At 37.3% G+C, this 24,997-nt stretch overlaps 2 protein-coding genes and 1 long non-coding RNA gene across 7 annotated transcripts; 2 read left to right on the top strand and 1 right to left on the bottom strand.

Annotated features, from left to right (window-relative positions):
* Window positions 1-1,189: 1,189 nt before the first annotated feature.
* thumpd2 (THUMP domain containing 2) lies at window positions 1,190-11,694 on the bottom strand. The gene is made up of 10 exons (XM_007244595.4): window positions 11,470-11,694; window positions 9,611-9,743; window positions 8,249-8,487; window positions 7,878-7,955; window positions 6,637-6,689; window positions 6,454-6,541; window positions 4,179-4,250; window positions 3,949-4,063; window positions 2,391-2,511; window positions 1,190-1,555 (listed from the first exon to the last, which is right to left on the bottom strand). Exons 1-10 carry the CDS (start codon window positions 11,572-11,574, stop codon window positions 1,264-1,266), a joined length of 1,296 nt encoding a protein of 431 aa, XP_007244657.3. The 5' UTR covers window positions 11,575-11,694; the 3' UTR covers window positions 1,190-1,263.
* On the top strand, window positions 6,957-7,821 carry LOC125781102 (uncharacterized). 4 transcript variants are annotated; one of them, XR_007424248.1, is made up of 6 exons: window positions 6,957-7,034; window positions 7,101-7,199; window positions 7,233-7,331; window positions 7,431-7,529; window positions 7,596-7,694; window positions 7,761-7,821. It is a non-coding gene; the product is annotated as an uncharacterized LOC125781102 (long non-coding RNA). The 4 variants fall into 4 exon arrangements; XR_007424250.1 differs by having other exon boundaries at window positions 6,990-7,067; window positions 7,134-7,199; XR_007424249.1 differs by lacking the exon at window positions 7,101-7,199.
* A 571-nt stretch (window positions 11,695-12,265) lies between the features above and the next one.
* Window positions 12,266-24,308, top strand: ecd (ecdysoneless homolog (Drosophila)). Of its 2 annotated transcripts, none has more exons than XM_007244594.3 (13): window positions 12,266-12,371; window positions 13,499-13,720; window positions 14,071-14,276; window positions 15,383-15,561; window positions 16,678-16,870; window positions 17,695-17,823; window positions 19,562-19,687; window positions 19,790-19,875; window positions 21,720-21,826; window positions 22,211-22,424; window positions 23,200-23,267; window positions 23,556-23,779; window positions 23,949-24,308. In XM_007244594.3, the coding sequence occupies exons 2-13, from the start codon at window positions 13,525-13,527 to the stop codon at window positions 24,138-24,140; spliced, it is 1,920 nt and encodes a 639-aa protein (XP_007244656.3). In that variant the 5' UTR covers window positions 12,266-12,371; window positions 13,499-13,524; the 3' UTR covers window positions 24,141-24,308. The 2 variants fall into 2 exon arrangements, with proteins under 2 accessions (XP_007244656.3, XP_007244655.3); XM_007244593.3 differs by having other exon boundaries at window positions 23,946-24,308.
* Window positions 24,309-24,997: the final 689 nt, after the last annotated feature.

Raw genomic sequence — 24,997 nt, 5'->3', positions numbered from 1 at the left:
CCAAATTCCAAATAAAAATATTGTCATTTAGAGCATTTATTTGCAGAAGATGAGAAATGGCTCAAATAACAAAAAAGATGCAGAGCTTTCAGACCTCACATAATGCAAAGAAGTTCCGAAATCAATATTTGGTGGAATAACCCTGGTTTTTATCACAGATTACATGCATATTGGCATGTTCTTCTCCACCAGTCTTACACACTGCTTTTGGATAACTTTATGCCTTTACTCCTGGTGCAAAAATTCAAGCAGATCAGTTTGGTTTGATGGCTTGTGATCATCCATCTTTCTCTTGATTATATTCGATTCAAAGAAACTCATAATTTTTGAGTAGTCTTAAGTTTAAGTGGTTTTAATTTTTTTGAGGAATGCTCAAAAACACCTGTTTGGAACATTCCACAGGTGAAAAGGTTAATTGGAAAAAGGTGAGTGTCATGATTAAGCTTAAAGGGAGCATCTCTGACAGGCTCAGTCGTTGACAAGGACGGGGCGAAGTTCACCACTTTGTGAAGACTTGTGTGAGCAAATAGTTCAACAGTTTAAGAACAATGTTTAAGAACAACATTTTTCAACGTGCAAACGCAAGGAATTAAGAGATTTCATCATCTACAGCCCATAATAACATCAAAAGATTTAGAGAATCTGGAGAAATCTCCGCAAGTAAGCAACAAAGCAGAAAAACGACTGATTGCCCACATCAAATTCAAAATGAGTGAATATTTGCAACAAAAAAAAATAAAGTTAAACCTTGTGAACATTAAATATCTTGTCTTTGTCGTGTATTCAGTTGAATATAGGTTGAAAAGGATTTGAAAAACAATTCGTATTCTGCTTTCATTTACTGTATGTTTTACACAACGTCACAACTTCATTAGAATTCAGGTTTAAATACTGAATCTAAGTCAGATGGTACCTCACAAAACATTACCAACCTTACAGGTTTCTGGTCAAACAAAAATGTTTCTAGACCCCACCCTACACATGCTTTCACACACACCGCTGGTACACCAGTCACCTGACTCTGATATATGGTTGAGTTTAGTGAGTAACGACAAGAGGAATGCTGTTAATGCAGTGTGCTATTTAATATACTGCACTGTAATCAGTCACTCTCTCACTCTCAGACACACATTTTTAAATTCCTGTCATTGTAGTGGTGATATACGTATAATAATGATCATAGTAGTCATTCTTTAAAGGAGCCTGTTTTATTATTTTTATTAGGTTTATGATCACAGTTCAAGTGTGTACCAAGGCCGTGTTTCAGTGTGTGTTGTGTATCTTTTTGTAAGTGTGTATGAGGGCGTCAGTGCTGCCGAGGCTAACTCTGTGTGTGCTCTGCAGAACCAGTGAACTAAGCTTCAGGGATTTTGTGTCGCTGCTCTTTTCATCTGAGGTGTGTGTGTTTGCGGTGTGTGTGCTGTCAGCTGACTCCTCGTCATGGTCGGCAGTGTGTGCCTGATGGCTGCTGGAGCTCGATTTGATTAGTTTCCTTATCCGAGCTGAAAGTTGCAGACTCAACAGCAGAACCAAATGTCCACCGTCCCGGAGAACCCTGTCAAACCAAACACATTCAAACACAACATTTAACATCGGTTTGTGATCATACACTATATGGGGAAAGTATTAAAGGTATTACAAGGAGTTTATTATGCTTTTTTGGTGTAACTGTCTCTTCTTTCCAGGAAAGGCTTTCTGCCTAAGCAATTGCAGTGCCAGTATTACACGTTGTAGCAAAAACTTCAACATTATTATTTAGATTAAACCACAGTTCCATTATTGCTGTTTATTAAAAGATTTTGAGTTAAAGTGGACAAGAAAATGTGATGTCCATTCAAAGGCTCATTGCTAAAAAAAACAACAACACTCTAACGAGGAGCATCATTACCCAATTTGTAACTTAATTTTTTTTTCCAAAAATTGTCAGTGTGCCTTATAATCCGGTGCTCCTTATGTATGAATTTTACCAGTCAGGTTGTAAAGATCAGTAAAGCCACTCCACTGAAGAACAGCTTTAACAAGAGCTTAGTACAGTTTAGTACTCCAGCACTATTAGTAGCCTGCTGCTTACCTCGGCTAGCACTGTTGGAGCAGCATTAGCATTTCCCGCTAAGTGCTAGTTCTTTCGCCGTTCAGAGGTGATTATTATCGGACTGTGGCCTGCGTGTTTACCGTGTAGAACAAACTATGTGGTAGGAACCGCTAGCTGATACCGCCCTGGCTTACCATAACACTCAGGGTTACTCAATGTAGCGCTGTCGGGTGCAAAGTAATGTAGCTGAATGCATTTTTCAGAAGAGATGTCCACAAACATTTGGACTATACTAGACTATCTAAATCCCTAGAGATTTAAATTTAGGTTAATTTGTTATGATTCATTTTCTTTATACCTTTCCATCTCTGCCAGTATGTGCGGCAGGGCAGTGGTCATGTCCGTGCTGCAGATGAACTTCCTGTCGAATGGAACGTCACACAGAACTGCATCCACAGAGCTTGCTGGCATTGGGATAGCTACAGCAAAGAGTGAAATATTTATATTTCTGTTGTGTTTTTAGAATTGTTTGATCATAAAAAATAAACATAATAATAAATATAAATATAAATAAAAAATAAATATAGAGTGGCCTTTAATATTTTATTAAGTGACACACAATGCGCATTGTGTTAAAAGTGTTTAGATTAAACTTATTCAGTAGTGTTATAATTGTCACATCATATAGTTTTATTTCCATTGTTTTTCACAATCTTAAATATGGTAGGTGCTCTTTTGATCAGAAAATTCATTATGAATGGACCAATTGAAATGCTTTTTACATCTGTTTACTTCTGTAAAGTTAACCTGTTGGAGATACAAGGTTTTTGTATGACAGAAACAATATGCTTAGTATAATCTTTAGTAACTATACTAACTCTCCTGTAGTGTTATGGACAAGTACTCTTTAACCAATAATGTATTCTTCACCCATCAGTGGATTTAATATTATAACTAATTGGTGTACTGCAATCACAATGCATATTTCAGTATATACTGTGATAATATAAAGATTAATCAATAATTGGATTAATAGTTGGTTTTTTTATACATATACAGTACTAGTTTCGACACAGTTTTTTTTTTCATTATTCTGAAATGCTCTGCATTGTAGATTGATGCTAAAGTTATCCAAACTGTAAATAAAAACACAGAAGTGTTAAACAAACTAGAATATGTTATTTATTTATTTTTTACCTTGCTTAAAAGACAGCTTTGAACATCTTGGCTGCATTTTCTCAGTGAGTTTCATAAGGTAGAGTCACCTGGAGTGGCTTTCAGTTAACAGCTGTGCTGAACCCGTCAAGAGTAAGTAACTTGAATTTTTTGCTTTTTAATGTGTTTGAGAGCATCATTTGTAAAGTTATGAAGAGGTAGAGTTGGTATACAGTGAATAGCCCTATTTGAGTAATGTTCTCATTCATATTATGCTAATTTTAAAAAATACTTTTAAAAAAATGGTCAGTCCAATCGAAAAATTTCAAGAACTTTGAAAGAATCCTCAAGTGCATTGACCGCAAAGACCATCAAAATCTTATGATGAAACTGGCCCTCATCAGGACCGCCCCAGGAAAGGAAGAGCAAGAGCTACCTCTGTTATACCGGATAAGTTCATCAGAGTTACCAGCCTCAGAAACTGCAAGTTAACAGGACCCCAGATAACAGTATTGTGGTTTGTTTAACACTTTTCAGATACTACATGGTTCTTTATGTGTTCCTTCATAGTCTGAATGATTCAATACTCATTTACAATGTATGAAAATAAAAACTAAAAAAATTGAAAGAAATTATGTTTCCTAACTTTGAACTGTAACTGTATATTATATTAGCAATCTCTGATTTATCAAAAGAATCATCTCCACTGGAAGAAAAAAAACAAAGAAAGAAAGAAAGAAAGAAAAAAAAAAGAGAAATACCCATGCAGGATGACTGGGCCAGCATTAATCTGTTGTCTTGGCCAGCAGCTTTAATGTTTTCTGCAGCTTTCTGCAACTGAGCCGTTTCAGTGTCCATTCCTATACACACAGCACTCTACACACACACACACACACACACACACACACACAGATAATATATACATGATGTCAGTGCACACAGCAGCAGTGTGTGTGTGTGTGTGTGTGTGTGTGTGTGTGTGTGTACAGACCGGACACTCTTGAGATGCTTCTAATAATATTGTGCCAACTCCACACATGGGATCTAAAATCACAGAGCCTTCCTGTAAGAAAGAGAAAAGAGAGAGAAGAGAGAGAGAGAGAGAGAGAGAGACAGTGAGAGAGAATTACCCAGGCTGTTTATGCTTCAAAGACTATCCTGATTGGCTTCCCATACGTCATTTAAATTTTCTGCCATTAGCAAAACATGAACCTCAGCCACTCCTTTTGGATATGTGGCAAGTGTGAAATGCTGCATTGATTAATCTGCTGCCCAGTAGCAGGAAACAGCAAACTGTTGTGATCACCAGCCCACATTCTCCACCACAGTAGCCCTTACCCTGACTGTCTGCAGGAACAGCACTCCATACCACTTCAACTGTCAGTTGGGGGTAGGGTTGCAATGGTAAGTGGTTTCATGGTATACCGTGGTATTAAAACGCATGGTTATCATGTCGTAGGAATTTGGTTATTACTGGAAAAAGGGAAGCCAGGTACAATCCAGCTCAATTACACAGAGGCTAAAATAATAACTTGAATACAACTTAAATATGGCTTGAATATTAAATATAGAAGTGATTGCTGCAATATAAATCTGATCTAAAGAAATATGTTCAGAATGCTCCTGTACATTTTCTCACCTTTTGTTTACAAAGACAAAGTATTATTTCTTTCTCAGGAGACATTCATTTTTATGTAAAATTTTAGGTTTTTCCTGCTTATAGTATTGCAGTTTTTATGTAAACAGGAATTGTACATTTTATTTATTTTTCATTTTGTGCATTACTGTCTTCAAAATGGTTCCAAGTTTCAACTAAAATAAATAATTCATCAAATAAAAAAAAAACATTTATTGTCATTTAATATTAAAATATGTGACAAACAGTAGTACCGTAAAAACCGTGATACTGTTGTATTTTCTGAAACCATTGTAACCATAGTTGGATTGAATCAATACAGTCATATGAAAAAGTTTGGGCACCCCTATTAATCTTAATCATTTTCAGTTCTAAATATTTGGGTGTTTGGAACAGCCATTTCAGTTTGATATATCTAATAACTGATGGACACAGTCATATTTCAGGATTGAAATGAGGTTTATTGTACTAACAGAAAATGTGCAATATGCATTAAACCAAAATGTGACCGGTGCAAAAGTATAGGCACCCTTATCATTTTATTGATTTGAATACTCATAACTACTTTTTACTGATTTACTGAACTTCATAGCCAGGTGTATCCAATCATGAGAAAAGGTATTTAAGTTGCCAATTGCAAGTTGTTCTCCTATTTGAATCTCCTCTGAAGAGTGGCATCATGGGCTCATCAAAACAACTCTCAAATGATCTAAAAACAAAGATTGTTCAACATAGTTGTTCAGGGGAAGGATACAAAAAGTTGTCTCAGAGATTTAACCTGTCAGTTTCCACTGTGCGGAACATAGTAAGGAAATGGAAGACCACAGGGACAGTTCTTGTTAAGCCCAGAAGTGGCAGGCCAAGAAAAATATCAGAAAGGCAGAGAAGAAGAATGCTGAGAACAGTCAAGGACAATCTACAGACCACCTCCAAAGAGCTGCAGCATCATCTTGCTGCAGATGGTGTCACTGTGCATCGGTCAACAATACATCGCACTTTGCACAAGGAGAAGCTGTATGGAGAAGCCATTTCTGCAAGCATGCCACAAACAGAGTAACCTGAGGTATGCAAATGCAAAAGCACACCTCAGGCGACTCTGTTTGTGGCGTGCTTGCAGAAATGGCTTCTTTCGCATCACTCTCCCAGGAGTATTCAAATCAATAAAATGATAAGGGTGCCCAAACTTTTGCATCAAATTTTGGTTTAATGCATATTGCACATTTTCTGTTAGTACAATAAACCTCATTTCAATCCTGAAATATGACTGTGTCCATCAGTTATTAGATATATCAAACTGAAATGACTGTTGCAAACACCCAAATATTTAGAACTGAAAATGATTAAGATTAATAGGGGTGCCCTAAATGTTTTATATGACTGTACATTTATGTTTATCTGTTCCAAATAGTCTTTACTATTCTATTTGCAGTACCTCTCTACAAGGACAAAAACAAGCTGTGTGTGTGTACACCTGTGTGTATATAAGTACGTGTCAGCCGTGGGCGCAACTTAAAGGTACTGAATGCATTCATTACTATGAGTGTCAACAAATATTTAGACAAACACTCTATGTACCACAGTTTTGATGATGTATCTTTCTAACAGTTAGAAACAGACTACAAAACCTTACCTGTACAGCGCAGAGGGACGCCATGGCCCAGGCAACAGTGGACCTTAGCCCAGTGTGCTTCATATAACTGCGACTGGCCAGTGGATGCCTAGAGGATTACATAGGACCAACATTGGCTCCACTATTGGTACAAGTCACAGAACTTACCCATGTTATGATACAGAGCTGCATTTAGAGACTTACTTTAAGAGAGGGATGCCAATCACACAGTGGTCATCATTTAAGTACACATTTACCTGTTTTTTCAAGAGAAGACAAAACACAAAGCTCATACACAGCACAGATAATGAGACACAAGTAAAACAAAATTGTAAATGTAAATAAAATATAAGAGGTTTATTTTGCAGATCCACATTAAAGTTGGGTTTAAGACAGTGGTTAGTAACATTGTGGTTGGTATTAAGATAAAAGATATTAATGTTAGGGTTAAGGTTAGAGTTAGTAATAAGGCTAGGGTTATTAATGTTATGGTTGGGGTTAAGGTTTGAGTTACTCATGTTATGGTTGGGGTTAAGGTTAGGATTAGTAATGTTATGGTTGGGGTTAAGGTTAGGATTAGTAATGTTATGGTTGGGGTTAAGGTTTGAGTTACTCATGTTATGGTTGGGGTTAAGGTTAGGATTTGTAATGTTATGGTTGGGGTTTAGGTTAGGATTAGTAATGTTATGGTTGGGGTTAAGGTTAGAGTTACTAATGTTATGGTTGGGGTTAAGGTTAGAGTTACTAATGTTATGGTTGGGGTTAAGGTTAGGATTTGTAATGTTATGGTTGGGGTTTAGGTTAGGATTAGTAATGTTATGGTTGGGGTTAAGGTTTGAGTTACTCATGTTATGGTTGGGGTTAAGGTTAGAGTTACTCATGTTATGGTTGGGGTTAAGGTTAGGATTTGTAATGTTATGGTTGGGGTTTAGGTTAGGATTAGTAATGTTATGGTTGGGGTTTAGGTTAGGATTAGTAATGTTATGGTTGGGGTTAAGGTTTGAGTTACTCATGTTATGGTTGGGGTTAAGGTTAGAGTTACTCATGTTATGGTTGGGGTTAAGGTTAGAGTTACTAATGTTATGGTTGGGGTTAAGGTTAGGATTAGTAATGTTATGGTTGGGGTTAAGGTTAGGATTAGTAATGTTATGGTTGTGATTAAGGTTAGAGTTACTAATGTTATGGTTGGGGTTAAGGTTAGGATTAGTAATGTTATGGTTGGGGTTAAGGTTAGGATTAGTAATGTTATGGTTGGGGTTAAGGTTAGGATTAGTAATGTTATGGTTGTGATTAAGGTTAGAGTTACTAATGTTATGGTTGGGGTTAAGGTTAGGATTAGTAATGTTATGGTTGGGGTTAAGGTTAGGATTAGTAATGTTATGGTTGGGGTTAAGGTTAGGATTAGTAATGTTATGGTTGTGATTAAGGTTAGGATTAGTGTTTACCTCAATGGATGGATCTCGAAGATCAGTTTTCCACCCAAGCTGTCGGCTGATGGCCACCCCAATGATACGACTCAAATTCTATAAGGGTAAAGGTAAGGTAAATGTCAAACCAACAGTAAAATATATGTGTAGATTTATTTGTATTGTACTGTTTATTTGTGATCACAAGCTCACATTTAGAACATGTTATTTATTAATCATTTTGTCAGTTATTTCTCTTATGGCCGCACAACATTGAAAAAGCAGGAATGCTTTTGTGTGTGTATTGGAGCATCTCAGAGTCCATCAAAATGCAAGCCATCATAATGTTTTGGCATGTTGGTGTATATCTTCTGTATATAAATTCTGTATGTCCTCCCCCACACACACACCTGGGAGTTGTAGCAGCGAGCGATGGCTCCACTGCAGCGGCAGCTGACTCTGAAGGTGGGGCGACTCTGACCACTCTCACTGCTGTTCTCCTCCTTCTCTCCTTCATCCCTCTTTCTTTTCTGACCCCGCCCCTGAGGGCCATTAAGCTCCGCCTGCAGGGAGGTCCAGGACTTGAGGGTGTGGCTCCAAACATCTCGATTTCCCACAATGCTCTGTTTTATTACGTCCGCTGCTTTCGCTGAAGAAAGAATTTTCAAGAGTAAGACATACTTGTGATTGACCTAATATAGGTGTGAGAATGTATCGATACAGCAATATATTGTATAGTTTTCATTATCAATATATGCCATTAAATACTGAATTAATGTATTTTGGTTTTAATTTTTTTCTCCTGTAAGCTTATGTTACACAGCTTACAGTTTACAGTAGTGTAGTTGTGTTTTAAATTTATTTATGGCAGTTTGTGGCTATTTTACAACACTGGAATAATATTAATGCAATAAACGGAAAAGTTGCAGTAAGCGTTTGTGTTGTGAATCTGACACCAATAAATCCATATTTTACCCTTTTCAGTAACACAGATGTTCTGTATTGTATTGGAAAGAATATTGTTGAAAAGTTACTTTATTTCATTAATTCAGTTATATATATATATATATATATATAGATGTATTACACACAGAGTGATCTATTTTAAGCGTTCATTTATTTTATTGTTGATGTCAGTCAGAGTCTCAGAAAATTAGAATATGTATATAAGACCAATTGGTACTTTTGGCAGTGTGGGAAGTGTGCCAAGTCCTGCTGGAAAATGAAATCTGCATCTCCATAAAAGTTATCAGCAGAGGGAAGCATGAAGTGCTGTAATATTTTTTAGGAAAACACTGCACTGACTTTAGACTTGATATAACAGAGAGTACCAAAACCAGAAGATGACATGACTCTTCAAACCATCACTGATTGTGGAAACTTCACACTAGACCTCGAGCAGTTTGGACTGTGTGTCTCTCCACTCTTCCTCCAGACTCTGGTTCCATGATTTCCAAATGAAATGTAAAATTAACTGATGATCAGTGATGGTTTAGAGAGTCATGTCATCTGCTGGTGTTGATCCACTGTGTTTTATCAAGTCTAAAGTCACTGCAGTGTTTTCCCCAAAAATCTTACAGCACTTCATGCTTCCCTCTGCTGACAACTTTTACAAATATGCAAATTTTATTTTCCAGCAGGAATTGCCACAAAGCCCACACTGCCAAAAGTAGTAATTAAGTCTTATATAATATTCTAATTTCTAATAAGAAGTAACTACAAATCTTGCGCATTTAAGTTTGTTGCACACCTGTATGATGCGAGCAGCACACCTGGATTTTTGGGCAGGGTAATGGGAGGAGCCTTGCGCAGCAGCAGGAAGAGCCTCTCTGCAGATTTTAATAACATCAATTGCTGTAGAGTTGAAGTGCAGCGGAAAAACACTCGGCCAGGGATATGCTCCACCTAACACACAGACACACAAGTAAAAGGTTCATTTATCAGAATAACGATGGTTTAAACAGTTTACTAAATATCATATTCTCTCTTATTCTGTCACACCACATGCCGTTTTAGTGATATATTTTAATAAATAAGTATTTTCTTATAATTACAAAACATTGTGTCATAATTACAAAAATGTATAATCATAATTGCAACAGCAGTATCATAATAACAAGCTGTAGTCTCATAACATTGTGGCCCAAACTCCCATAAAAAAAAGCCCTGAAATGTGTAAATTTAATTTCAACCAGAAATTTGTAACCTAACTACAGCCCACAATTTTTAAGCTACAAAAACACATTTCAGCAGAGTTGTAGAACCAAGCATATATGCTTATGATTTATAGTTTTATGATTTATATTCATAAAACTATCCAACAGTCTTTTGGGCAGAAGTTTAGCCACTCTTCATTTTAGCTAAAAGTTTGTGGACACTATTAGCTAAATGCATTTGCATTCCGCCATTCAGCCAAATGTTTTTGGACTCCAACACTTAGCCAAAAGCTTGTGGAACTGCAATCTAAGCAATAATATCACCAAATAAAAAAATATATTAATTTTGTTGCAGTAGTATGTTCTTGAAATAATATATATTTTGTAATAATAAATATTGACATTATTTTATAATCATATCACCCACCCCTAATTATTACATAACATCATGCTAATGTAATAACACAATGCTGATTACAGTTTTTTGCTTTCCAGTAATACACAGCTGTAAAAACTGTAGCTATGTGTTTATAATAAAGTGGACAGTGAGTAGTGTACGGTGGCAAGGACTTTAAAGGTTTGAACTGTGGTGAGCTTAATGCGGTTTAACTCGTTTTAACACCACTGTAAATCTGGAGTGTGGTGAGTTTAATTCAGTTTTAACACCACTTCCTATTTGAAATGTGCTGAGTTTAATTCAGCCTAACCTTACTTTATATCTGGAGTGTGGTGAGTGTAATTCAGTTTTAACTCCACTTTCTATCTGGAGAGTGGTGAGTTTAATTCAGTTTAACTCAATTATGACTCCACTTTCTATCTGGAGTGTGGTGGGTTTAATTCAGTTTAACTCAGTTTTAACTCCACTTTCTATATGAAGTGTGGTGAGTTTAATTCAGTTTAACTCAGTTTTAACTCCACTTTCTATCTGTATTGTGGTGAGTTTAATTTAGTTGAACTCAGATTTAACTCCACTTTCTATCTAGTGTGGTGAGTTTAACTCAGTTTTAACTCCACTTTCTATCTGGAGTATGGGGAGTTTAATTCAGTTTAACCTTGTTTTAACTCTATTTTCTATCTGGAGTGTGGAGAGTTTAATTCAGTTTAACTCAGTTTTAACTCCAATTTATATCTGGAGTTTGGAGCCTAATGCAGTTTAACTCCACTTTATATCTGGAGTTTGGAGCCTAATACAGTTTAACTCCACTTTATATCTGGAGTGTGGAGCCTAATTCAGTTTAACTCAGTTTTAACTTCACTTTGTATGTGGAGTGTGCAGAGTTTCATTCATTTTAACTCAATTTTAACTCCACTTTACATTAATTCGGGTTAAATCAGTTTTAACTCCACGTTATATCTGGAGTGTGGGGAGTTTAATTCAGTTTAACTCAGTTTTAACTCTACTTTACATTAATTCGATTTAAATCGGTTTTAACTTCACTTTATATCAGGACTGTGGGGAGAACTCTGTAAGTTACCTCAGTAGCTTTCAGTTTGTTTTTGACTTCATCCAGCAGGAAGGTCTCCATACCGCCGCCTGCAGTGCAGTAATACCCCGCCGAGACCCCCGCCCCTCTCATCATCAGCTCTACACAAATAAATATACTGAATTAATACAGATTAAATCAGTCTGAAGGATCTGTCTGATGTAAACAAGAACGCATGGGCTCTGCAGGACATACAGAACCATACAACATCCGGGTTAGACTAGGCGACCTGCCAAAATAAAAGCATTAGTTAGGAATACAGTACCAGTCAAACGTTTGGACACAACTTTTTATTTAATGTTTTTCTTTATTTTCTTTATTTTATATATTGAAGATTCAGACACAAACATAAATTCACACCTTAGATCAGAAGATGTTGATGTGCTGATGGTTCAGTGTGGATGCCATGTGAAATCTTAGAAATAAAAAAAAGTAATATAGAAAGAGAGTAATGGATATAAACTTTTTTTTTTCTTTGCATTATTTGAGGTCTGAAAGTTTTTTTTTTTTGTTGTTATTTCAGCCATTTTTCATTTTCTGAAAATAAATGACAATAAATATTTTTATTTGAAATTTGGGAGAACTGTCTGTAGTTTATGGAATAAAACAACAATGTTAATTTTACTCAAAAATAGACCTTAAATAGCTAAATCAGATAAACTGTTTCAGAAACTGAAATGGTCTCTTATTATTTAATTTTTCTTCCAGAGCTGTACATCTGAGCTGCATTTACAATTTTATCTTTGCGCTTGCAAGAACTTTTAATTTGACACCGGACTCTTTCTAAGCTGGTGAGTAGCTTTAGGTTGTGTGTTGTGCGCATGTGCAAAACATCAAGCCTGCGTTCTGGATGAGCTCTACATGTCTGATGGAGTGAAGTAATAAACAGTAGCGTAAGTGAAAGCTTCTTAAATCAGCCGGTTTTGAATCCTGCTCACTTTATAGACACGTCCGAACTTTTAAGACGCCTCTGTATCTTTTAGAACCGAGTTTATACTCAGGTTTTTCTTGTTGGAGTCATCAGTTATGATGTTAACTAATAACGTTACTGCATGACTAGCTAACTGCTAAAGGAACATGATCAGGTTTATTGATAAAGTTTATTCAGATTTTTCTCTTTAAAAAAAGCGATGCTGGAACAGATGCTGTTACTGCTCGATGTGCACAAAATAATACATTCTGACATTAGAGATCAATGTTGTTTCAGTGTATTAGCGATGGAAAAATTAACTTTGCTGTCTGGGTAATATATACATGTAACTTACATTACATTTATCTAGCAGTGTTATTGTACAATTCGTATAACTCCTAAATAAACTGTTCTATTTAAACAGATAGAATAGGGTAGAAAAGAGCAGCCATTTCTCCAGAGAATGTGGACATTCTCATCTCCTCAAAAAAAAATTGAAAATATAAAAATAACAGTTGTTTTGTCTAGCCTCAAATATGTTAATAGTTGTGGTACCTTAAGGAGCATCTTTCTCTTAGATAAAGTTAATAATATATCTTTTGTTAAAGAAAAATTGTCATTCTCAGGGACCGAAAAAGTCTTAAAGTCTTATTTTTCATGCTTAACTGTTATAGCAGGATAGAGTTCAGTTTGTTAAGGCTCTAATTGTTCTATTATTTTGTACATGACTGTTCCTTTTTTTATATATATTTTTTGTTGCATTATTATGTTGCATATTGCTGTTTTAATAGTGCACACTGCTGCTACCAAAAAAGCCACTAGATGGCATTACATATATATCTTAATTGAATTATTTAAATTTGACCATTAGTGCCTAATGTGGTGTATTACAGATCACTTGTATCAATTCGTATCACTTATATCGAGCCCACCTTTTGAAATAAGATATTGTAAAGTTGATGAATCAAACCAATGAATGACCATAGACTAATCTAAAACTGGCATAGGCATCTCTGCTGTTAAAAAAGAAAAAAGAAAATCGGAAATAAAATCGAATCGAGTATTTAGAGAATCGTGACACCCCTACTGATTACTGTCTTATTTTGATAGATTGCTCAGCACTACCAACCACTGTGATGGACCCTCTTAAGAAAGTGCCTGTGCCTGAGGATGTGGTTCACTATAGGCTCTTTCTAGTCCAGCCAGACTCTGCGGCCAGTGAACAGACCCTCCTAAAGCTTCAGGAGGACCTGCTGGCTGAAGTTGCTCCTCTGTTGGTGCAGTACATTTGGCAGCAGCAGCCGTTCAACCTCAGCTACCGTCCAGAGAAAGGTAGGAGCCTACAGCCTGAGTTTTAAATGCTTGTTGTTGTTGTTGTTGTTGTTGTTGTTGTTGTTGTTGTTGTTGTTGTTGTTGTTGTTGTTGTTGTTGTTGTTGTTGTTTTTTTTAACAAATTATCGGTTAGTCAACACTGACATTTGGAGTCAGCAAATTTAAAAAATCGACGATGTTGCAGCTCTACAGTAATACTACTGTGTATTCTTGAAGTGAACTTTGAGAGTAGTGTACACAAGGATGTACCCATTATGACTAAAGGAACTTCACAATCCACTAATTAATGTCATGTTTTATTAGAGTTGCCATGTGTCTGTTTATTAAACAGTGCTAAATCTGTTTTTTAGGGGGAGTCCCAGCACACTTGGGAGGCAGCACAGAGTTTGGTGATAACGTTGAGGACGAGTGGTTCATCGTTTACCTGCTCAAACATCTTACACGCACCTTCAGTCAACTAGCCGCCACTGTCCATGACAATGACGGCCAGTTCCTGCTGATTGAGGCGGCCGAACATCTGCCCAAATGGCTCGACCCCGACAGCAGTGAGAACAGGGTAAGCATAGAGGAGGTATTATGTTTACTGTGGTTTGCACAAGTATTCATACCCCTTGAACTCTTTCACATTTTGCTACCTTACAACCACACACTTAAATGTATTTTATTGAGATTTTAATTGATACACCAAAACAACGTAGCACATAATTGTTAAAGCAGAACACGAGATTCATACATGGTTTTCAAAATTCAAATAAAATCTTTGATGTGCAAAAGTACTGCTCTGAAACCCCCTAAATAAAAGTAACTTAATTTGTTAATTAAGTCCAGCTGTGTGTAATTTAGACTCAGTATAAAAAACACCTGTTCTTTAAAGGCCTCAGTGGTTTGTTAGAGAACACTAATGAACAAACAATATCATAAAGGGACTAACCAGACAGGTCAGAGGTAAACTTGGAGAGAAGTTTAAAATAAGAGTTAGGCTATAAAAACATATCCCAAGCTTTGAGCACCCAAGGAGCACTATTCAATCAATCATCCTAATATGGAAAAGGTATTCTACAAGGAAAGCAAAATCATTGTAGAAAGAAAGAGATAAGAATTGCTGTTTGCACTTTTCCACATGTCATGTAGCAACACATCAAACATGTGGAAAAAGGTACTGTGGTCAGAAAAGACCAAAGTTAAACTTCTTTGCCTACATGCAAAGCACTGTCGTTGTGGAAAAGTAACACTGCTCATCACCCTAAACAAACCATTCCCACTGTGAAACGTGGTGGTGTCAGCCTCATGCTGTGGGGTTGCTTTTCGTCAGCGCGGACAGGGAAGCTGATCAGTGTTGATAGCAGGATGGATGAAGCTAAACACCAGCAATCCTGGAAAAAACAACTGGAGGCACTTTTGCACATCACACAGATTTTTATTTGGAAAAAAAATTGAAAACCATGTATCATTGTCATTACACTTCATAATTATATGCTACTTTTTGTTTGTCCATCACTTGAAATCTCAATAAAATACATTTAAGTTTGTGGTTGTAAGATGACTGTGAGAAAGTTCAAGTGGTATGAATACTTTTGCAAGACACTGTATGTTTATTCCTGTGAATAAGTGAATGCCTGGCTGTCTGCTGATTGGTTGCTTTGTCTGTTCATCACTATACAGGTGTTCTTGTACCGGGGGGGGCTGTACATATTACCCAATCGTGGTCGTTCTGGAGAAGTTGGCTGGCCTCGGGATTCAGTGCCGTTGCTGAAGGATGCTCTGGATATGCTGCACAAACATGCTGACCGCTGTCTTGCAGAAAAACGGATCCGATCTGCAATTGACCACAGATTGGAGGGGTGAGAGACGAGGCTACTTGGCTTGATCTCTGAGAAAAAATATACATAGTCTGGCTAACCTCTTGTTACTGCAGTCATCTTATTAGCTTCACTGATCATATTTTGATCATATCACTTTGTAGTTATGTAATATATCTATAATTGTGGCCTAGAGGATGACCAACATCTGTGCAGTAACAAATGAACTTATATCTCTAGATGTCTCCAGCTTTACATCTACAAGGTGGAGCATCTCTAAGTAGGAGTGTGTAATAGAGTGGAAGACAGTGAGTGAACACAGTGTTTAAAAACTCCAGCAGCACTGCTGTATCTGGTGTCTAACCTTTACTTCAAGAGCAGAATCTGTTAAAAAATGTTAACTTTAAAACTCACACATAAAACTATTACAAACATACAGTGGTATGAAAAAGGGCACTTCTGATAATTCTCATGATTTATCTTTAGAAATCAGTGGTTGTTTGGATCAGCAATTTCAGTTAAATATATCATATAGAAGATGAACACTGATGTTTGAGAGAAAATCAAGTTTATAGGATTTGCAGAAAGTGTGCAATATTTTTTTTAAACAAAATTAGGCTGGTGCATAAATTTGTGCACTGCAAAACAAAAATGATATAATTTAGTAGATCCTCCTTTTGCAGAAATAACAGCCTCTAAAAACTTCCTATAACTTCCAATGAGAGTCTGGCTTCTGGTATTGAAGGTATTTTGGACCATTCTTCTTTACAAAACATCTCCAGTTCAGTCAGGATTGATGGTTTCTGAGCATGAACCGACCTGCTTTAAATCACACCACAGATTTTCAATAATATTCAGGTCTGACTCTGACATTGTGTGGAAGTGTTTAAGAATAACAGCAGAGTGTATGTTTACATTACGTGCACTGCTGTTGTGTTACTAAATGATGATGATAGTAAAATTACTTTAACTGTTGGGTTTATTCTTCATGTAAACACTAATATTTCTGTAAAGGTTCTTTAAAATGACAGCATTAGTACAAAGGCAGTTTGCTTTTTTTAAATAAAATTCTGCAAATCAAATGTAGCTTTTTTTGTCCCCCTTTTTTATCTGATTAATAATCGATGTGTGTGTGTGTGTGTGTCTCTGTCTGTACAGGTATCCAGATAAGATCCAGACTAGTCTCCATCACGCTCACTGTTACGTTCCTGCCGGTATAGCTGCGTTGTTGTCACGGCGACCGGACCTGATAGCCCCCGCTGTTTCTGCTTTTTATCTGCGTGACCCCATAGACCTGCAGGCCTGCAGAACGTTCCAGACCTTCCCCCCCGACACCAGGGTCCTCACATCAGTAAGTGTGCTTACATTCATTGAGAGTCCTGTGTTATAGCAGCTTAATGTAGTACAGGCGTGCTACACACTGATAAAGGAAGGTACAGAGGTTTTATTTAACTTGACAGTGCAGGTTTGGCAAGTTAGTCTACAAAATATTATATGTAAATAGCTGATGTATGCCATCATATGTCTCTGCACACGCTATTTGAGGTGCTGTTAACTTGTGGTTTCTAAGGCTGGTAACTCTGATGAACTTACCCTGTGCAACAGAGGGAACTCTTGCTCTTCCTTTCCTGGGGCGGTCCTGATGAGAGCCAGTTCCATCATAATATTTTTGATGGTCTTTGTGACTGCACTTTAGAATACTTTCAGAGTTCTTGACAAAGTTATTTTCGAATTGACTGACCTTCATTTCTGAAAGTATTTTTTTTTACTTTACAACTGATGCTTTCAAACACATTAAGAGACAAGAAATTCAAGTTATTAATTCTTGAATTGAGTTCAGCACAACTGAAAACCATTCCAGGTGACATTCCAGGCAAGAGTTGCTGCTTAAATGTAAAACATAAATATAAAACATATTCTGGTTTGTTTAACACATTTTTATTTAATAATTCCATATGATTTTCTTCATAGTTTGGATGACTTTTATATTAATCTACATGTTGTAAAATTGTGGTAAAAGTAATGAAAAAAAAAACTGAATTTAAGGTGTGTTCAACTTTTGAATAGTTCTCTATAACACATTCTTTACATTCTAATTTGTATTAGTAATTAGTATGCACACCATGTTAAATGCTAATGTTTTTTTTTTGTTTTTTTTGCTCATTTTCATTACAGGTAAAGTTCACTCGCTGTCTGTACGCTCAGCTGATGCAGCAGAGTTTTGTTCCGGACCGGAGGAGCGGATACACCCTGCCTCCTCGCTCAAACCCCAACTACAAATCTCACGAGCTCGGCATGAAACTGGTGAGTACACTGCGTCTTTCCTGCCCATCCTGACGCATTAGAATTCAGTAGCCCATAGAGAACAGTGGCCATTGCTTAGCAAAGTTAAGCTAACTCTTATAACTGTCTTTTTATACTGATTTTGCAACTAGATTAAGAAAAATATGATCATCTTTTTTATCACTACATGGAAAATATAGTTATTTACTATTGTTAAGGAATGCATACTAAATGATTAATGTAATTTAGGACTTTAGTGATTATTTTGATAATTGAATAATCTGTCTGTTATTCAATTATTAATAATCAGATAAAAAGGGGAAAAAAGCTAAATTTGTTTACCAGAGTTTTATGTAATAAACCAAAATGTCTTTGTCTTTGTTGTAATTGTATAAATAACACACAACCTACCATTATTAAAAATAATTGTGTATTTTTTTATTTAATACATTTTTATGATCATTATTTAATAGCACATTATTTAACAGCAGTGTATGTAATATAAATATCCACTCAGCTGTGATTCTTAAACATTCACACACATTCTTCAGAGTCAGAAATGTCCTTAAAAAAATTGCCTGTTTATTTTACATTTAACACTTTTTACATTCATACATTTAAGGTGAAATGGACATGAGTGAAATATAACTTTACTATAAATGAGACATCTTTTTTAGCTACTTTACCAGGCTCTAGTATCACTGTGTGAAAGAAAAAAAAGAACTTATTTATTAGGTTATGGTTACATTAGAACAGCTGGTTAAGATACCACATTTAAGGTGGAATTTGAGGTGGAAGGGTAAACTATAAATGAGCTATACATTTATTAAGAATGAGACACATCTTGTTTAAAGCTCCACTAGGTAGGATTAAGATTTTGTGCTCGTGGGCTCCCCCTACAGTTGTAGAGTGTATTAAATGTTTCAGGCGGAGTAGTTTCTCTTTCTCGTTTTCTAGCTCTCACATATTCGGTCTCTTTCCAGCTTCTGCCAGAGTGTCTGTATGTTAGTTTGTAAAGGATGAACCAGTAGTCCTTGTAGAACTTTTAGAACTAAAGGTCGGAAAGCAGGTCTCAGTTCTCGAGAGCGTTGGTCGCTGCCGCCTCGGAAAACTTACAGAGTCTAGTTTGCGCTCAGAAAAGCTCCGGCACAGACATGAGAGCACCGCTATTCCTTACACCTCAATGGAGCACTGCAGTGAGTTTCAAGCTGTAATTTTACTTACTTTAAAAATAAAAAAAAATAAGGAAATCCTACCTAGTGCTGCTTTAACTACTCTAGCAGGCTATAGGAACAATGTGTGAGAGAAAATTTTTATTAACTGTGAATTTAGTGTGAATCTCCTTTACCTGTGGCTAATACTTGCATCTAGCTTAATGGTTGGCTTACTGCCCCAAATTAGGGGGTAACAACTGTCGATTATTAACTGATCATTTATTATATTAGTTGCCAACTGTTTTAATAATCAATTTTAATCTATAAGTTAGATCTAGTTACGAGCGAATAGCTAGCTTTCTTCTGAGGCTTTTTCTGCAAACTGAAAAACACACTTTATACACTGTATATTGTTAATATTCATTGACCTCCTTAACAAATAGCAATGTACTTTCAATATATAATACATATTTCCATCAGCAGCAGCCCAGTAGATAAGGATTTTAATTTTAATTTTGGGAAAATGTGGCGCTGAAGTGTCTGTTTGATTTATGCTCATCCCCTGTATGCGTTTGATTTCTAATGTGTCTTGTTTTTCTCTTCAGGCTCATGGATTTGAGATCCTGTGCAGCAAGAGTGGGCGGGTTGGGGTGGGTGAGGAGACCCCGGTCAGTGCTGACCCTCGCTGGAGAGGCTTTCTGGGCAGCCTGCAGAAGAACGGCTACTTCAAGGTGGAGATAAAGGCTATTTTTAAAGCTTTATTACACAAATCATCATTTTCATCAGTTGAGTTATTCTGTGTTTTTGGGACGTGTGTGTGTGTTTTTTTTAAGGGGGAACTGGAGGGCTCCTTCCTCTACAAGAAGCTAATGACCTCAGCGGAGAACTTTTTCAAGCAGTCGGTTACAAGCACATGCAGGTACTATAATATGAATACATTGACATGCCACTTGTCATGTGACTGGAATTAGTATCGTGTCCCATGACTTTTGCCATGTACCATGGAAGCTGTGAAACATGGTGGTGGCAGCATCATGCTGTGGGGATGCTCTTCTACAGCAGGAATAGCGAAGCTGGTCAGAGTTGATGGGAAGATGGATGGAGATACAGGGTTTCCCCCAGGATTTCCTTGAAGGTGCGGTGGCAGGACCCCCCGGTTGGGAACCGATAATTTATATCACGTTAATGATATCACGATATAACACAATTACACATGTTTCCAGTTATTTTCTTTATTTCCAACTGTCACTGAAAAATGCCCACTTAAAACAAAAAGTTGCAAAAAGTAGGTTTCTTTAAAATAAATCCTTATAGTTCTTTTTTCAGATACGGTAAACGTAAAAGTGTGCAACACAAAATGTTAAATTATACATATCAATATCTTTAATCTTTAATTTAATTACAATAAAATGTTTACTGGACCGTGAAAACAAATGCATCACAGAGCTGTTCTAGGGTGCCTCTATTCTAGGGCCCTACATCCTTGCTTTATGACAGCTCCAGAAACAGAAACATAGCGTGATTTTCACTCCACCAGGTGAGTGAGCCTGAGTGGACACCTGCGTAAGTTGAAGCTGTTTAATCACTGTTTAATTAATCTCTCTCTCGCGCGCGCGCATTATGTTTCAGTCTCTCTCTCTCTCTCTCGCATTATGTTTCAGTCTCTCTCTCTCGCTATTTACAGGTGCGCTCTCGCTCTCTCTCTCTCTCTCTCGCGTTATGTTTCAGTCTCTCTCTCTCGCTGTGTCCTATACTCACACTCTCTCTCTCGCGCGCGCGTTATGTTGGCACTGCATGACTAACTACCGATTTCCACCCCCGAAGTTCAACACATGGCTGACGGAATTATTCCCCCCTAAATTTAGCTCCGGCAAATTTAAGACATTTTGGTTGAAATTTTAAGACAAAATAAGACTTTTCAAGGCCTTATTTGACAAAAATGAAATTTAATACCATTTAAGACTTTTTAAGGACCCGCGGCCACCCTGCTACATGTGCAGGACTGGAACACAGCTGTGCGTTTAGGAATTACGGCTAGAGAAGCCCTCACCTGTAGCCTCCCGAAATAGATGCAACATGCGAAACCAGCCGTGTTGTGTAGGCTACGTCTACAACATATTACCGATATAACCCTTGAACAATGTTCAACAACTTGTTCACAAATATAAAAAAACATCATTTCAGCGCCACATACCTCGGATTCAGTTGTCCAGTTTGACAGCCGGTGTCCTGTCGAGATGATCAAATTCCAGTGTCAGAAACGAGAGAGGGCGGGGCAACGCTGATCAAGCGCGGGAAAAACGCCGGGCTCCGAATTTTCACGAAGGGTGGCGGGGAAGAACGAAGGCGTGGCGGACCGCCGCACTGAAATGAACGTGGCGGAAACCCTGAGATATATACAGAGTAATCCTGTAAGAAAACCTGTTGGAAGCTGTGAAAGATTGAGGCTGGGAAAGAGATTGACCTTCCAACAAGACAATGACCCTAAACATACAGCCGTCCTAAAAGACCTAAATCCCATTCAGCTTTTGTAGCAAGATATGACAATTGCTGTTTACAGATGCTCTCCATTCAACCTGGCTGAGCTTGAACTATTTTGTTAGGAAGAATGGGGCTAAAAATCTCAGTCTCTAGATGCAAAAAGCTGGTAGATACGAACCCTAAAAGACTTGCAGCTGTTATAGCAGTGGTATGAATATATTTGCCATCCCTTGCAAGATGTTTAGTGCACCACATCTCCCTCTCTCTCCTCTTTCTCTCCAGTTCTAGCGCTCGCTGCCCAGGTGAAGAGGTGTTGCAGGTGTTGGAGAGCACCCCCTACAGTCTAGAGGAACTAAAGAAGCTGGAAGAGCATCTGCCAGCAGAGGACAGTATGTATTGAACAGAGATTCTGCATAGTTTGATCACAGAGATTTATATTTACCCCTAGTTTTACTGAATCTACACTACACGTCTATATGCCCAAATGAGTGCAAACAAACAAATTCACCACCACTGTGAACAATTCTGATTTACCAATTTTCTCAAGAATGATGCATTTCATACCAAACCATTCCTACAACTTTTGAACAAAGAGAAAAAATCTCATATGAATATTTTCAGCAGCTTAAAGCATTATTGGCTAATTTGTCTTTTTTGTATAATAATCACACAATGGTTATAATAAGTGACACAGCATTGCTTGCATCAGAATCAGTAAATGCTGAAGTGTTGGGAATGATGACGTTGAGATGTTTCTCTGCTGCCCTCTGCAGGTGATGACTGGCTAAACATCACTCCTCAAGAGCTGGAGAAGTTCCTGGAGGAACGGGGAAGTCTGGGTGGTCCACGAAGAAAGGGAACAGGAGTGAGAGAGGAGGAGGAGGAGGAAAAAGAAGAAGAGGCTGGATACAGTCTGGTGGCCGTAACTCAGGGGATGAAGAGCTTCATCAATGCCATGTCGTCACATGAAGGAGCTGAGTTTCCACAGTATGGCCATTATAAGCCCTTAGTACCCCTTTATTAGCCCTTTATTGCAGTGTCGTTAAGCAGTAAAAAGTGTCTACCACTAAAACTCTAAGCACATTTGGGGTGTTCTAAACCAGTGCTTTCCCAACCCTGGTCCTAAAGGACCCCCTCACCTGATTGCTTCTAACACCCCAGCTAATTAGTTAGGGTTTGACTGTAGTGTCATTTTCATAGGATCATATTTAAAGCATTTAAGATTCTGAATGTGAATGTCTTAAGAATTTTTATAGAAATACAGCTCTGGAAAACAATTTGACCACTTAAAAACGATGAGTTTCTTTGATTTTACCAAATTGAAAACCTCTGGAAAATAATCAAAAGGAAGATGGATAATCACAAGCAATAAAACCATTCTAAACTGCTTAAATTTTTGCACCAGGAGTGGCATAACGTTATCCAAAAGCAGTGTGTAAGACTGGTGGAGGAGAACATGACAAGATGCATTAAAACTGTGATTAAAACTAGGGTTATTCCACCAAATATTAATTTATGAACTCTTAAAACTTATATATGTATATGAACTTGTTTTCTTTGCATTATTTGAGGTCTGCCATTTTTTTTCATTTTCTTAAAAATTATGCTCTAAATGACATTCTTTTTTTTATTTGGGAGAAATGTTGTCCGTAGTTTATATATTAAAACAACAATGATCTTTACTCAAACATATACCTATAAAATCAGAGAAAGCTGTACATCCAGTCTGGTGTAATAGTAAATTGCAGATCTTTGTTTTTAGGTCTTGCTTGTCAGAGCCCTTCAGTTTTGACCCTGATGCAATGACCAGTGCTTTGGACAGATTGCTTGGTAAGTTCCTTGTTATGTCTCAGTTCCTGAGTCCAATGCACCATAGAACATGGATCGGATACAGCAGTGCTGCTGGAGTTTTTAAACGCCTCAGTATTAGTGCTGCACTGAGAATAGTCTACTAGCCAGAGAAACAAAAAATAAATAACAGGGTGGTTTTATTAAAATAGTTGATTGATTGTATATTTTATTTATTTAAGGTGTATATTGTAAATGTTTTATTGGTTTGGTTCTTATACACTAAAGTATTAATAATGACTCATAAAATAAGGTCACATTGTTTTATAGGCGGTAAACACGAGGAGCTGGATTCTGATGACTTTGAGGATGAGGATGAAGATGAAGATGAGGATGAAGATGAGGATGAAGATGAGGATGATGGTGAAGAAGATGTGGGATCCCAAAAACAGGAAGGAGCAGAGGCTTTGGGCAGTTTGAAGAGATACATGGATGAAATGGACCAGGAGCTTCAAACCACAAACGTCGGCAAGAGTTTTGCTCTGAATGGCAAAGTGAGTGTAATAATGCTTAAGACACATTATGCAACCCTTGGTTGGTTTTCTTACAGGGCTTCCCTACAGGCTGGGAGTAAATTTTTCACTGTTGTGGTGCTGTTCCACCAGTCTCTAACCATGTATGATTTTTTTTTTTTTTTTTTTTTTTGTCCAATATGTCCAGCAGGGTGATGACAAAACAGATGCATCCAAAAGCTCAGAGCCAGCGGAAGAAGAGCTGCAGCCTCTGGATGTAGACCTTAATCTGGTCACTAATCTCCTCGAGTCACTGGCATCGCAGGCCGGCCTCGCTGGACCCGCCTCCAACCTGCTGCAGAGCCTGGGCATCCACCTGCCCCCCAACGCTGACCAATCCTGAACCCAAAATGGTTTTTTTTCTCTCATAGTCTCTATTTTACCTGCTGTGTCTTTTCATATTACATATATTACATAATGTATTTTTGTACAGTATTTTGTAACGTGTTTATGCTCATGGGGTTACAATGAGGTTTGTCAAAAAACATCAAATAAATGTAATTAAAAACTATTATTATTGTTTCCGAAAATTATTTGAATCTGGACACAGAGGAGAAAGAAGATATCCAGTAGAGCCACAGTGTGCTTTACTGCCTTTTTTGCTGTTTGTTTGCTGATGAGCTGTATTTTTGTTAGTGTTCCATTAACCAGCCAACAGGGATTCCTCACACTTACACCTCACACTGTCAATCATTGGTGGTTTTATCTTGTCTGTTAATCAATGTCAAGGCCTCGAAAGATAATTTCCCTCAGCCTGCAGACATACCTGTCAAGTCTCCCGTTTTGGCCGGGAAACTACCGTATTTTACTCCTCTTTCCCGCCGTACGTATATTTCCCGTATTGTATTAAAATGTAAAAAACTTTATTAATGAGGCGACCGATCTGTCTCTTAACCAATCGTGGTGCCGGTTCAAGGATAAAGTCCTGCCTTTCAGGAGAAACGGCCAATCAGCTTGCTGGTTTTGCGGCGTGCAGAGGCGGATCAGTGTTGGGATAATCTAATTGCAGTTTGTAAGTGGTTCACAGGTGGTTATTTTAGATTTCTTATAAAACTGTCTCAAATGTGAGAGATACTGAACCTCGGTTGGCCTAGTGGGCTAAGTGGATGGCAGAAAATTTCCCTTATTTTTAAATCCAAAACTTTTTTCTGAAATCATAAGAATTAATAAGACTCCACTGTCCAGGAAGACATTATACTA

Source organism: Astyanax mexicanus, chromosome 14 (assembly GCF_023375975.1).
Source record: "Astyanax mexicanus isolate ESR-SI-001 chromosome 14, AstMex3_surface, whole genome shotgun sequence".
In the NCBI taxonomy this organism is placed as follows: Eukaryota; Metazoa; Chordata; class Actinopteri; order Characiformes; family Acestrorhamphidae; genus Astyanax; species Astyanax mexicanus.
The sequence above is the reverse complement of the archived record's forward strand: the minus strand, read 5'-3'. Positions and strand labels throughout refer to the sequence as shown.